Source organism: Leuciscus leuciscus (assembly GCF_965113295.1).
Source record: "Leuciscus leuciscus genome assembly, chromosome: 8".
NCBI lineage: Eukaryota > Metazoa > Chordata > Actinopteri > Cypriniformes > Leuciscidae > Leuciscus > Leuciscus leuciscus.
The window spans coordinates 5,661,073-5,675,955 of record NC_138732.1 but is presented as its reverse complement, the minus strand read 5'-3'; the positions used below and the strand labels follow the sequence as shown (position 1 = coordinate 5,675,955).

General features: G+C 38.9%; 1 protein-coding gene across 17 annotated transcripts in view; it reads left to right on the top strand.

Annotated features, from left to right (window-relative positions):
* The window catches only part of LOC309503984 (protocadherin alpha-C2-like), a 116,761-nt gene that overhangs the window by 84,051 nt on the left and 17,827 nt on the right, over nucleotides 1-14,883 (top strand). Inside the window, exon 1 of one of the 17 annotated variants that reach the window (XM_082176867.1) lies at nucleotides 9,365-12,342. The exons of the other annotated variants lie outside the window; for them this stretch is intronic. Coding sequence (XP_082032993.1) covers nucleotides 9,727-12,342 — 2,616 coding nt within the window. The 5' untranslated portion in view covers nucleotides 9,365-9,726. Of the gene's footprint in view, nucleotides 1-9,364; nucleotides 12,343-14,883 lie in introns of those variants that run through there. 17 annotated transcript variants of the gene reach the window in all.

Below are 14,883 nucleotides of genomic sequence, written 5' to 3'. Positions count from 1 at the left end.
TTTTTTTTTTTTTTTTTTGAATGGAGAGGATGGAGGTTTTCTGATGATGTCATCTTTTTTACTATGAATGATAAATGCAGTGAGGTCATCACTCGTGGCCCTGAGCAGTGTGACAATGAAGAGGGAAGGCCCCAGAAGCCACACAACTGACTCACACACTCTCATAAAGACCCTCATTTCATAACGACATGTGGGTATAGAGACACTCATAAACATTAGTGCTCAGACTCACCTCTAACAACTGTGCAACAGTCTCAAAGCTGGTCCTGCAAAGCCCTGTGCTGCACAATAGCCATTATTGCAGTCTAATGAATGTCTTTTTAAAGGGGCAATAACTGCACTGTAATGATCCAGCGTTAATATTTTAGAGTCATTTGTAGTGAGCGAGTAGAGCTGGAAATTAATATCTAACAGAAGCACTCTGATGAGCTGTAGACTCTGATACAGAGAGGCGATGAGATTTTTCTTACCACTTTTCTGTCATGTTCTGCACTATGCTGTCAAGAATTAAGAACAACTTTAGAGAAATGTCAGAAAATCTATCTATCTATCTGTCTATCTGTCTGTCCTGCTACTTTATTTCCTTTTGTAATAGTATTTTAATGGTTTCAGACATTTGGATGCCAGGATAAATAATGTGTGTATGTATTGTTTTTTGTTGTTGTTTTTTTTACCTTTATTTAACCAGGAAAAGTCCCATTGAGTTACAGTAACTCTTCTCCCAGGGAGTCCTGGCCAAGATAGGCGGCCAAAAAGTTGCAAAGAAAAAACATTAAAAAAAGACAGGACAAAAAATGACATACTACACAACAAATCTCTATACATAGACTATACATATACAAACAAGACATTTTGTTTAACTTAAGTAAATACAAACATATAATTTAAAGGGTACCTAGTTAAAAACAATTACACCGTTCAGTCAAAGTTGACTTTAAAAGGTTTTTAAAAATATTAATAGATGGAAGTGATTCTAAATTTAAGGTGTTTTGGAGTTCATTCCAGACATTTGGTGCATATGATGAAAAAGCTTTTTTTACCAAATTCTGTTTTTGTTGATGGAATAATTAAATATATATTGTTTTTGACGACCTTGTTCTGTAAACACTGTTTTGGTAAGTAAGTAAATTTGAAATATAAATGGGTAATTTACCCATTAGTGCTTTGGCAATAAAAATCAACAGATGGAATTTTCTTCTGAGAGAGAGGGAGGGCCATTGTACAGTTTCATACAGAGTGCAGTGGTGAGTCCTAGCTGTTGCATCTGTAATGAAACGTAAGGCAGAGTGATATAATACATCTATTTTTTTTTTTTTTTTAAATGAGGTAGAGTGCATATAAATTAAATCACCGTAATCCAAAACTGTTAAGAATGAACTCTGCACCAACCTTTTCATTGCTGAATAAGGAAAGCACCTCTTTAATCTAAAATAAAAACCTAACTTAGGTCTGAGTTTTTTTAAAAGGCTCTCGATATGGACCCCAAAAGACAATTTATCATCAATCCAGATACCTAGGTATTTGTAAGAAGTCACTCTCTCTATTGGAGTACCACTTTGTGTTAAAATAGTCAAATCCAAAGGAGAATGTGAACGTGTAAAGACCATTAATTTAGTTTTTTTAGCATTTAATACCAACTTTAATCCTACCAAAGATTTTTGTACCTGACTAAAGGCAGACTGTAAATGATAAATTGCTTCCTTCAATGATGTAGCAGAGGTGTACAAAATAGTGTCATCTGCGTAAAAATGAGCCTTTGTTTGATTCAGACCTACACCTAAATTATTTATATAAATAGAAAATAAAATAGGACCCAAAACTGATCCTTGGGGGACACCCATTTTTACTTCTAGCAATGATGAGGTACAGTTATCTAATGTCACACACTGTGTTCTACCACTCAGGTAATCAGAAAACCAGTTTAGCACAGTGCTACTGAAACCTATGTTTTGCAATCTTTGTTGAAGGAGATTATGGTCAACGGTGTGAAAAGCTTTAGATAAGTCAATGAATAGAGCAGCACAAGACTTTTTTGCCATCTAAAGCATTAACAATATCATTTGTAACAGAGGTTACAGCCGTAATTGTACTGTGTCCTTTCCGGAAACCAGACTGAGTGGAACTTAAAATACAGTTATAAGCTAAAAAATGTTTTAGTTGCTCATTTATAAGAGACTCAAATAGTTTAGACAAGACAGATAATCTGGAAATTGGCAGATAATTATCTAAGGCCGATGGGTCTCCACTTTTTAATAGTGGGAGGACATGTCGAAAATCTGATAGTTGAAGTTGAGGAGCCTTAAAGAGTGTTTCATTTTAATAATGTACAGACATTTCAGGGGATCGATAAGAATTGTAGAGGAGAGTTTAGTTTTTGATTACAGTGTTTTTTTATTCTCTTTGGAACTATTTTCACGAGAAAAGTGTACATCGCCCCCAGTCCACATATTCATTGTTTCAAACACAAGATTATTGTAGTATGTAATGAGAACATTTGGTTTAATCGCTGAAACTCAACAGTTTTTTTCTTTCAATTTAGTACTTTTAACAAACAGTTCATTTAATAGCGAATAATGCAATTTACATGTTTTAAAATCTTGTACTATCACTAAAATTGCAACAAAGCAATTAAAAAAAAAAACGGTATAAAAATATTCAGCCATTGCATAATGCTACTTGTTTGAGTGAGTTTCCACTTCAGACGGAGCAAAGCAGTGTCTTTTTGTTTATTCTGACAGACGTCCGTTTGAGCAGAGTGTAGGAGAGATAACTTAATCTAAAACCCTGAGGGGGAAAACAATTAGCAGCAGACAGCAGATGGATGCGATTCTAACAGGTAAAGCAGGGAGATGTCAATGTTGTACAAATGCATCAGAGCACAATGAGACACAGAAAAGACAGTGAGAGAATGTGTGTGCGTGTGTACATGCTAAACAGACCTCGAAGGAAAGGCCAGGTGTTTGAATCAGCTTGCGTGCATAATTGACGAGATTACGGCTGATGTTTTCCGTCCCCCCTCTTTGAAATGGGCGTAAACAGCCGTGCGTGTCCCGCGGGGAGCGTCTGTGAAATGTCACGACAGCGCAGTCAGTCCGAGGAAAATAGGAAAGAATAGATTTGAAAAATTTGTGTTTGAATGTACAAAGAAGTTTTGGTTTCACTTTATTTTGATGGTCTCTTTAACACATTCTGTTGACTATAAGTAACGTTGCCTACATGTGTGCTAACTCTCATTAGAGTGTTAGTAGAGTATTAGTAGACTGGTAGGAGTAGTAGAATAAGTTTACATGTAGTTGCAAAGTTACTTATAGTCAGTCTGTTGGTGGACCATCAAAATAAAGTTACTGAATTCTTTTATAAATTGGATAGTTGTCGGTGCTCGTTTCGCAATATGTAATTAATACATAAATGATACGTAAATAAATGAAAAAGAAAAGAAAATAATAAATGTACTTGGTGCTGATGTATGCACGTTACCACACAGGGCTGGGCTTCCCGAAACCTTCTTAACACTACGTCGTTCTTAAGTTACACCTTAAGCTGTACCTTATCGTTAATACGTGTTTCCCGAAACGTTCTTAGTTAAGTATTCCTTCTGTAAGTCATACGTTCGGAAGGTTGGTCTGGACCACTCTTAGCTTTACCTTACCACTGTTGCATGTCTATACGAATATAATTCTGAAGTTTTAATACACCCAGACAGTGAATCCACATCTCTGAGTTTCCAAGAAGAGATTCAAAATCCACGGTTTAAATCCTTTTTGATCACTGCCGAGCACCGTACGTAAGATGTACACTTTTATTACTGAAATGCTGGAAAGTATTTCCAAGAACAATATTTCATCACAGCTCCACCTTAGCGAACAAAAATGGGAAAGAGAAGAAAGCACATCAAAAATTTAAATGGTTATTATGGCAGCAATATATGATTCAATTTAAAAATATGTAGGCTAGGCTATTATAGGCTATTATAGTTTGGATTATTTTTTATAATATCCCAATTTGCAATTTCAACTATTTCTGAAGTGCTTCTTTTATAAAGAACACCGCTTTCTCACATAAACAGCCCCTGCACGAGAGAATAATTGATTCTCGAGCCATCGATATCAACCAATTCAGCACCATCGCCACGGACAGCACCGGGTAACGTCGCACGTATATCTTAAAGGAGAACTCCGGTCAATTTTAACATTGAGCTCATTTTTTTATAAATTTGGAGTGCTGTCAGTACAGAGAACAACGACAAAAATCGGTGTTGCCTACACCGTGTTATCCTCTTTTTAAAATTTGCACCCTGTTGACTTCAATGGGGCAAGTTTTAAACCTGCTTTTAGCCTCTTAACATCCTTCATGTGTCATTACAAGTGCCCAGCCATTGTGAGTGATTCCTTCATTCAGCCAGCGCACATACCTGTATTTTCTTCCTGTTTTCGGTCGAAGTCCACAGTAGTCAATTGTCGAGTTCACGCGCATAGGTTTAGTATCTATGATCACACGCGTGAACTCGACAATTGACTACTGTGGACTTCGACCGAAAACAGGAAGTAAATACAGGTATGTGCGCTGGCTGAATTAACTTCATTTTTATTAATAACTTTCACATCTACTGCAGTCAGATTCACTGCGTTCACTCTGAAGGAATCACTCACAATGGCTGGGCACTTGTAATGACACATCAAGGATGTTAAGAGGCTAAAAGCAGATTTAAAACTTGCCCCATTGAAGTCAACAGGGTGCAAATTTTAAAAAGAGGATAACACGGTGTAGGCAACACCGATTTTTGTCGTTGTTCTCTGTACTGACAGCACTCCAAATTTACAAAAAAATTTGCTCAATGTTAATATTGACCGGAGGTCTCCTTTAAGCAGCTTCCTAAGGTAAGGCTTCGGGGAACACGCCTAGAAATGGTATGCCTTCAGTTAAGTTATACCTTAAGAGTCTTCGTAGCGCGCTAAGAGACAACGTTATCGGGAAACCCAGCCCAGATCTTTATTGTTTAGCCTATTATTATACATTTTTAATCAATTGCTTTGGCTCAATTCTCGATTGAGGATTTTGATTTAAGGCAAATTGCATGTTTTGGCACATGTGTGTACAATTGTGTACAATTTGCACAATAACTAAATGCACACTTGTTAATCAAAAGTGAAGAGTTGATTGTCTGTGAAATTGTCAAACTCTTCACAACATCTAAACATTCTTTCATCGTGTGAGCCTTCACATGCAAAATGATCCTTTCAGTTATCGAAATCTGTCGGACATGCATGTGTATTCCATAAATACCTATGGAATGTTGCTAATTTGGCAAATGGCCTGTAATTGTAATGAAATAGGAATCACAATCTTGCCTATCAACCAATTAAGTTTGGGAGCATACAGTAGGCTATATGGAGGTTGCCCAGCACTACCATTACAACCAGTTTTAACAATGGAGGAAAGTCACAACTCTACACAGCAACAGCAGTTTATTTTTTGTAAAATTGTGTTACGTGAAAACTGAAAATTCACAGTTGCTTGTTATGGAAGAGCAATAGGAAGATATGTAAGAATGTGTGGTGGTGGTGTTAGGGGAAGTACTGTAAAAATGAACAAGCAACTGTGAATTTTCAGTTTTCTGTACATGTAGCACATTTCTACAAAAATAAATGTGCTGTATAAATTAAAATGTTCTGTCCTACTTTGGTGTCTTTACCATATACTAACATTTAAATTAATAATTTGATACAATGCACTTATTGTGTACATACATGTTTTTACATTGTACTTTCATTGTAAAAGTATCTGCATGTAATTTAAATTACACTACAGTAAATAGAATTACACTGTTGACCCTTTCCTTAAACCATCCTTACTCATACAACCAAACCTGTCCCTATCCTTACCCATATCCCATTTAAATAGCAGCAAAAGTGTTTTGCAATACAATATGAACACAATAAGTACACTGTATTTTTTGATGTAAGTACATAGTAGTTAAGGACACCTAATATGTAGTGTGCCCAAATGTCCATTTTCTCTTTGTGTACTACAGGATTGACTTTCCCAGTATGATACACAAGAGCATTCAGCTAGACAAAACTGACATTCTTATATAGTGTAGAAAACAGACAGTGTCAACTAAAAGTAGAAAACACAAGAAATTTGTATATTTCCATGGCGGAAAAAAAACATCTAAACATTTTGATGTTTAGTAACTAAACATGTTTTTTTTTTTTTTTTTTTTTGGTCAATTTAATGAGACATTAACTAGGTTTTGAAGCATGAATTAAATGTTTTGGGTGAATATATGTTTTGCAGACATGCGATATAGTTCTGATGTTCAAGCAAACAGTTGTGGCAATTGCCCTTAAGGTTTAGAGAATGTTAAGACTGTTTCGAAAAATGTGCCAAAGCGATTGAGAAAAACTGTAAAACCTAGTTCCTCCTTTTCTTATTTCCTCCTCCCTCACAGCAGTTTCTCTCTCTCTCTCTCTCTCTCTCTCTCTCTCTCTCTCTCTCTCTTAAACACTATAGTGCTGTTCAGAGCTAGTCGCTGCGTTCTCTTTTCTTGTGGGCGCTCATTGTCTTCAGAGGCAGAGAGGGTGGAAGGCGGGGGAGCGTTTACTGGCCCTGTGGCCTGATGACTCAAAGCACCGGGTTCTTCCAGGTCATTCTGTCTAAACATCAGCCAAAACAGCACTATTTGTACAGCAAAGCCTGCCAGACATCACAATCTCATTTGTTGTCAAATAACACCCCTAGTTGTCACACATTTTATTACAGTAAATATTTGTCAGGGTTGGTTTATTTCTGTGTAGTCACACACCTTAAAGTCTTGACTACAAAGGCAGGTGTTTAGGACGACTATGCATCTTAAATGGATCGACATGGACTGCAAAACACCGCGGAAATCCATAGTCTGGTCACTTCTGCCCAGAGACAGCGTGAGCTGGAGGCTTCCGATGTGTGAGATGTGTGCTACTGTCTGACTGGAGAGAAAGCCAGATACACAGCCCAGAGTTTATAGCTTCCAATGGAAATCTAATAGCCCCAGTGGACATTAATAGATATAGTGTCAGGACTGTTGGCGGTCTGATGTGATTTCCCGCCCTGGCCTTGATTAATTAAACAGTTGGATTGGTTCCTGTGAGGTGCCGTTATTAAGCTTGAAGCTCGGCATCAAACAGGCTGCAACAAGTGGACCCACAAACCGAGGGATGTGCTGTATTTCAGTTTTATCCGTATTTGATTTGTTTTGGCTCTTTGAATGTCTTGCATAATTACTTGTAGCACATTTCTACAAAAATAAATGTGCTGTATAATTTAAAACTTTATATTAGGTGTCTTTACTACTACATTTAAAGTAATAATTTGATACAATGCACTTATTGTGTACATACATGTTTTTACATTCTACTCATTTTAAAAGTATCTGCATGTAATTGAAATTGCACTACAGTAAATAGAATTACACTGTTGACCCTATTTGATTTGTTTTGGCTCTTTGTATGTCTTGCATTGCTTGCATACAGAACTGCACCCACACTAAAACTCAACAGTTGTTCTAACTAACACTTTTTAGTTCACTTTACTTAATGTACAACAATTTTGAGCTTATTTGTCAAAATCTTGTTATCTATACTATTCACATACTAATACCTTTCTGACTCAGAAAACCCGACATAAGATTACTTGATTGGTTTGAGTTGCATTTTGTCAAGCAAAAGGGAGTTTTTGAGGCAGGGCAATTCTTAATAGACTTTTGACTCATTTCTTCTGCAGTTATCTTAATTTCTTCATTGCATTCACACATTTTCCAAAGTCATCTTGAATGTTGAATTTTCCATACAACTAACAATTTTAAGAGAACATCACGAAACTTGGCTTCATAAATTGATGTTGATTTCCTAAAAAAGTTGGGCAACGTATGTATGGTTTCAAATGAAGAGAAGTAATAAGTATGTTGCTTTTAAAAGATGACCTAACTTCTCTCTAAATCCCAAACAAATACAATTCAGGTTGAATTACAGTTTATTAAAGTTGTATCGCTAACAACTATACCACAAACACCATCTAACAAAAGGGGTTGATCCCCCTCTAGATGTACCAATATATTGAAATTGTCCTTGCTTGAGTCACAAACAGATATCAACATTCAGCAAGCAAAACAACAATGGCAAATTCATTTTTTAAATTAATAGACTCTGACCATTACAAAATAATGTTATTTGCTGTCTTTACTGTGCTAATGCCGACACAAGACAGCAAATACAATTGTCAAATAAAGAAAAAAAAATTGTAAAACAAAAAAATTACTTAATTTATTAATGCCGCAATGCACTCTGGGGAGCAGTCTGTTACTCAGTAAAGCCAAGTTATGAAAACTTGAATATATTAATATACTTTACTAGAATTTCTGAGGCAATAAGTTTGCAAGATTTTTTCAAGTAACTCTGTAAAAGAAATATTTATTTATTTAAAAAAAAAATATATATATATGTATATATACTTTTTTTTAATACTATCTCCTGTCCTAATCGTATAACTTTGTATTGCAGCACTTGCCTCTTTAGGATAAAATCCTATATATATATATATATATATATTTATTTTTTATTATTTTTTTACGGTCAGATAGGTATAGAGGAGGAAAGAGGCATTATGATGGTGGACTGGCTTGGATCAGAACGTTTGCACTGCACTGCAACTGTTTTGTGCATAAAAAAGAACAAGTGGATAAGCACCATGATATAACAGCAAAAGAGGGGCGAAAGATTAGAAGGAAGTGTGTGGGAGAGGCACAGCAGTCCTAGATGCTTCATTTGTAATCGGTGACAATTTAATCTCTCAGATTTGGGGACAGTAGAAAGAGCGGGTGAGTGGCCGTACAGTCAGTGCTGACGGCTATAACTATAAGAGCTGTCAGCGGTATCGAATGCATCGGTGAGTAGTGAGAGAGCTTTCTGAGATGAAAGGGGAGAAAGAGAGGAAAAACGAGTCAGGATGCTGTCAATCAGTATTTTATATGTTCATTAAAAGTCAAACATGTCGTTGTGATCATATAAAATCAATTGCTCTTATTAAGGTGAAATGTAATTAAATGAGAAAGAAATATTCTGTATAGAATTCAATTTGGTCACCTCAGTTGTGCGCTGAGAAGAGGAGACAATGAAAAAAAAGGGCGGTGGCACTGTCTCTGTGATTGAATGCAGCCGTGTTTTCAATCGATATTAATGAGAATGTTTTGAAAACAAGACGAATATTGTAAAGGCTAAATAAAGCGATAATTTCCTTAATATACTTTTGATTTTTAATTCTTCGTGGTGCATCTGGTTGTTAATAGGCTTGTCGGTGTTTTTGTTCGGAGGTGCTGAAATGCAGTGAGCTGCGCTGGTTAGAGCGCGTTTCTCCCATCCCCCGCCTGTACAGCACTGGGTGAGGGAGGGGGACAGGAGAGAGAGAGAGAAAAAGAGAGAGAGGGGGAGCAATAGGCAGCACCCTTGTGAGGGGAAACAAGAGTCGGCTTCGCGGAGAGGAGAGAAGAAAAAAGAGCTGGGGCGCAAACAAAAGAGAGAATATGGATGAAGCAGGAAAATGTCTGTTTGAAAAGGCAAGCGCAGCGGAGACTTTAGTCATCCTGCACACAGTCTGCCCGTTTTTTGGATGCCGTGCTTTGGAGCTGTTGCGCGGCGAGCTCTAAAGACGGAAAGTGGTTTTTAATCCGTCTGTGGATGTTGTCAGCTTGCGATGGCTGTTGCAGGGCGATGTAGCTGCACAAAAGAGAACGTGCCTCTTTGTTTATGTTTCTTCATTGTTCTATTAAGTGTCCTTACAAATGCACAAATTCGCTACAGCATTCAGGAGGAGTTGGAGAGCGGAACTGTCGTTGGGGATCTTGTTCGGGATCTCGGGCTGGAGCTGCGAAAGCTTTCGGCGCGTCGGATTAGAATCAGCTCCGACAGTGCGAGGCGATACTTCAACATTAACCACAAAACTGGTAAGCTTGTTATAAGCGACCGGATTGACCGCGAAACGCTCTGTGAATTCAGCGGGACCTGCACGCTTAGTCTCGACGTGGTGTTAGAAAGCCCATTTGAACAGCACAGCGTGGATGTTGAGATTATGGATGCAAATGACAACTCGCCGCTTTTCCCTCGAGACGAGTACCAGTTGGAGATCTCCGAGGGCGCACAGCCAGGCGCGCGGTTTTCCATTGAGGGCGCGCAAGATTCTGACGACGCCTCAAATTCCGTGCGCCATTATCGCCTCACCTCAAACGAACACCTGGCGCTCGACTCAACCAAACCACCTGCAGATGGAAAACACATAGAGCTCGTGCTGAAAAAACCTTTTGATCGCGAGCTTTTGCAGTCTCACCAGTTTCTAATCACTGCTACTGACGGCGGATCGCCTCCGCGCTCAGGCTCAGCCAAAATCAACGTGCGCGTCTTGGATACCAATGACAACGTGCCAGTCTTCGACAGCTCCGTATATAAAGTGAAACTGCGGGAAAACTCTCCCGTTGGCGCGCTGGTGATTAAATTAAACGCCACAGATAGAGATGAAAGCTCCAACGGGGAGGTGTATTACTCTTTTAGCTCGTACACGCCAGATAGAGTGAGGCAGATGTTTTCTGTAGACACAGACAGTGGGGAAATTCGAGTAATGAGCAATGTGGACTATGAAGAAACCAACACCTATGAGATGTATATCCAGGCAGCAGATCGAGGCCAAGGGGCCGTAGCAGTGCACTGTAAAGTGGTGGTGGAGGTGTTGGATGTGAATGATAACCCTCCTGAGATTGTGCTCTCCTCTCTCTCCAGCCCAGTTCGTGAGGATGCTCGGGCAGACACTGTGGTGGGTTTAATAAGCATAAATGACAAAGACTCTGGACAAAACAAACAGGTCAGCTTGGATATCATCCCCCCTAACCTGCCCTTTAAAATCAAATCATTCCGAAATCATTACACCATTGTTACCTCAGCCTTCCTGGACCGTGAGACTATATCATCATATAATGTCACAGTTACTGCCATGGATGGTGGAACGCCACCTCTTTCATCGTCAATGACGATACGAGTAGATGTGGCAGATGTCAACGACAATCCACCACGTTTTAAACAGACTTCATACACTGTGTATGTCTCAGAAAACAATGCGGTCAGTGCACCTCTGTGCGTCATCAAGGCAACGGACCCTGATGCCGGAGAGAACGCTCGCATCACATACACCGTCCTCAATGACAACAACCATGGTATTTCCGTGGCATCATATGTTTCTGTCAAACCTGCCACAGGTGAGGTGTACGCACTGCGATCGTTTGACTTTGAGAAGTTGCGTGAGTTTCATTTCCAGGTTAAAGCTCAAGACAACGGTGTGCCTCCTTTGAGCAGGGTGGCAACTGTCTATATTTACATCATGGACACCAACGACCACAGCCCGAAGTTTGTTCGCCCAGCGGCGAACGGCTCACACTCCACAGAGACTATTCTGCGTAACTCAGAGGCAGGCGTCCTTGTTTCACGTGTGCTGGCTTGGGACTTAGATGCTGGGGAAAATGCCTGGTTGCTATACAGCCTCCATCACCCACCTGAACTGGACTTGTTTAAGGTGCACGAGCACACAGGTGAGATCCGCACTACACGGAGAGTCTTCGAGGACAATTCCACTGTCTTTAGCCTGACAGTGCATGTACGCGATCATGGTTTGCCTCCTCGCTCCGCATCTACAACGATCACCGTCGGCGTCATGGAGCTCCCACCTAAAGTGGCCCCAGACCCAAAACGCATAATCAGACCACATGGCACAATGATGTTCTCCGAAGTGACCCTGTATCTTCTTATTGCCCTCAGTGCCACCACCTTTGTTTTCTTGCTCACTATCTTCGTCCTAGCAATTGTTCGCTGCCATGCCTACTGCAGCCAACCAGACGCTTGCTCCTGCTCACCTTGCTGTGTGTCCAAGAAGAAAAAGAAGTCAACGATGAAGAAAGCAACCAAAGATGGTGGTGGTGGAGGAGGTGGAGGAGGTGGAGGAGGAGGTGGTGGAGCTGGTGGAGCCACAGGTGGAGGTGGAGGTGGGGGCGCTGCTGGTGGGGTCACGTTCCAGCAACAGTCCGCGGTGATGCGGAGAGATCTGAAAGTGGAGCCACGATACATTGAAGTCCGAGGAAACGGCTCTCTAACTAAAACGTACTGCTATAAGACCTGCCTGACTGCAACATCAGGAAGTGACACTTTTATGTTCTACAATACGGGCCGGCCGATGAGTGGGACTTGGGGTTCAGGGGCAGACCGTTTCTTTACAGGACAGAGCGGGCAGTTTGTGCGCAGACTGAGCATGCCCGACGCTACAGCAATACAGGTGTGTGCAGTGCCCACACTCTTATAGCATTCTTCAAGTGAATCATCCATCTATGCATGAAGTGAGGAGAAAAGCTGTTCTCTTTTGCTAATCTTGGTGCCTTTTCACTCTCAGATATGATGATGATGATTTAGGAGTAGCTTTGGCATTTTTTGTTGTTGTTGCTTCCAAATACACAGACAAAAAGAAACAATTTTCACTCAGAAATCACTAGTATTTCACAATTAATTATAAAGAGACAGAAAGAAACACATTGAAATACATGTGACATTTTAAAGAAATACTAAAAATATTTTTTCTTGTAAAACAAACTCCTGTAATCTTTGTTTTATTTACAACTTTGAAAAGTGTTTTTTTTTTTTTTTTTTTACAAAGTACTAAAGTTGTCTGCTGACTGTTTGCAGTACAGCGACAGGCCTTTTTTCAGCACTGGAAAGCTCCTGCTTAGAATATATACCAGGGCTCGGTAATGGATGCCTGCTGTTGTATGGGAGCATTTTAACTTTTTTCTTTTTGTGCCTCATTAATTCACAGCAGCAGTCTTTAGTGTGCACTGCAGAATGCAAGTGTTTGTGTGTGTGGTTATGATGATTTACCGTATCAGACTCTCTTTCCACTTGTTTAGATCTGTCATCAAATTGCATTTCATCAGTTATGAATTTAGAGAGAAACGCTCACTGCTTCTCCTCTCTCTCTCTCTCTCTCTCTCTCTCTCTCTCTCTCTCTCTCTCTCTCTCTCTCTCTCTCTCTCTCTCTCTCTCTCTCTCTCCAGCCTGTTCTGCAATGCGTTGTTTCAGGACAGCTGGGTGTGTTTATATTTAGAGGTGTGAAGCTCAAACAACACTCCAGTTTCTCTGTACCCACACTTAAATCTCTCAAGAGAGACTCTCCAGCCTAGCTTCAGTTTAGTTAAGCAACTTCATATTGGACTTCATCCACCAAAACCAGTTGGTAGGCCTTTAAGCTAAACACAGTATGATTGGTCCCCTGATGATAGATAGATAGATAGATAGATAGATAGATAGATAGATAGATAGATAGATAGATAGATAGATAGATAGATAGATAGATAGATAGATAGATAGATAGATAGATAGTTTTGTATTAAATTGCAGCATCGTTCTTTTGAATAAGGTTGATTGATATATTTTTTGTAAGATTAGTTGTTTTTCTTTAACGATAAATGTATTAAAATATCCTTTAAATGTCACATTGTATGCACATTACTCATTAGTATTTCAAAAAATGTGGAAAAAATGGGGTACATCAAGATTGCAAGTCCATATCTGATGATATTTATACTGTTAGATGGGTGAATCTCAGGAAACTTGAGTAAATCTATAATGAGAATCACTATTCAAAATAATGGCAATTATAAGAAAAAATCAAAGGGAAGGATAATGTGATTAATTGTCATGAAATTTCACAGTGTAAAAACTCGGAACTATTTTTTCATTATTTTATTTTATTTTATTTTATTTTATTTTATTTTATTTTATTTTATTTTATTTTATTTTATTTTATTTTATTTTATTTTATTTTATTTTATTTTATTTATAGTTCATGCCATTGAGTTGCGTGCCATTTCTCAACAGATTAGCTGATTTTCTCATCAGCAATTTTTTGCAGCAGAGATTTGTCAGTTTGTCAAGCCGACCAACAATTTATTACAAACGAAGCCTTCAGTATCTGCTCTGTTAGTTCACCAGAGATCATCATTACAAACTGAGTGCATTTATGTTATTTTGTTGATCAAGTTGTGAGTGTTTCAGGGATTACTGGATGAGAAAACAAGTGTGAGCGCCTCTTATTTGTGAAGTAATTACTGGCTCATTTCAGCTTTTCTCATTAAATGTCAGTCATGTTTATTCTCCCAGTGTGTGATTAAGTGGCAGTGGAGCGGTTTCTGGTGGCTGATTGGGTGGTTTGGTGTGGAAAGAAAAGGAAGGAAGGATTGTGATTGGTTGGTGCAGAGGTGCGAATGCTGTATCTAGGCGAGGTGTGTCCACTCAGAAGGGATCTGAGAGAGAGAGAGAAAATGAGAAAAAGAGAGTAAGGAACTGCTGGTGAGAGGAGATCAGACTGAACTCATTATCTGCCTCTCCTCACACCACACACACACACACACACACACACATACACACAGTGGGTGATAAATCAAAAACCTGTGAGATGAATAAAAAACAGATCCCCAGTTTTTTTGCTCCACAACCTACTCTGTTTTCATATTCACTTGATTTGAGTGTCTGTAATTTCTGCACATTATTTAACCCTTGTATTCTTCATCCAAAATCTTTCAAAATTCTTCCTACTGCATATCCTGATTTACTCATATATTGAATGAGTCATTGTACATTACGCCTGGTTTTGTTTAGGGAACGTTTTAAACACAATTGGTGCATCAGATGGTTACACACAGTTTCAATCCTTTGAGTTTGTGTTTATGTTTTTTCTCTTAGTATTAGAGGTTTGGTGATTGAAATGTGGTTGTTATGGCCCTGGTAAAAAAAAAACTCTTGATTTGTAACTGATTTATATTCA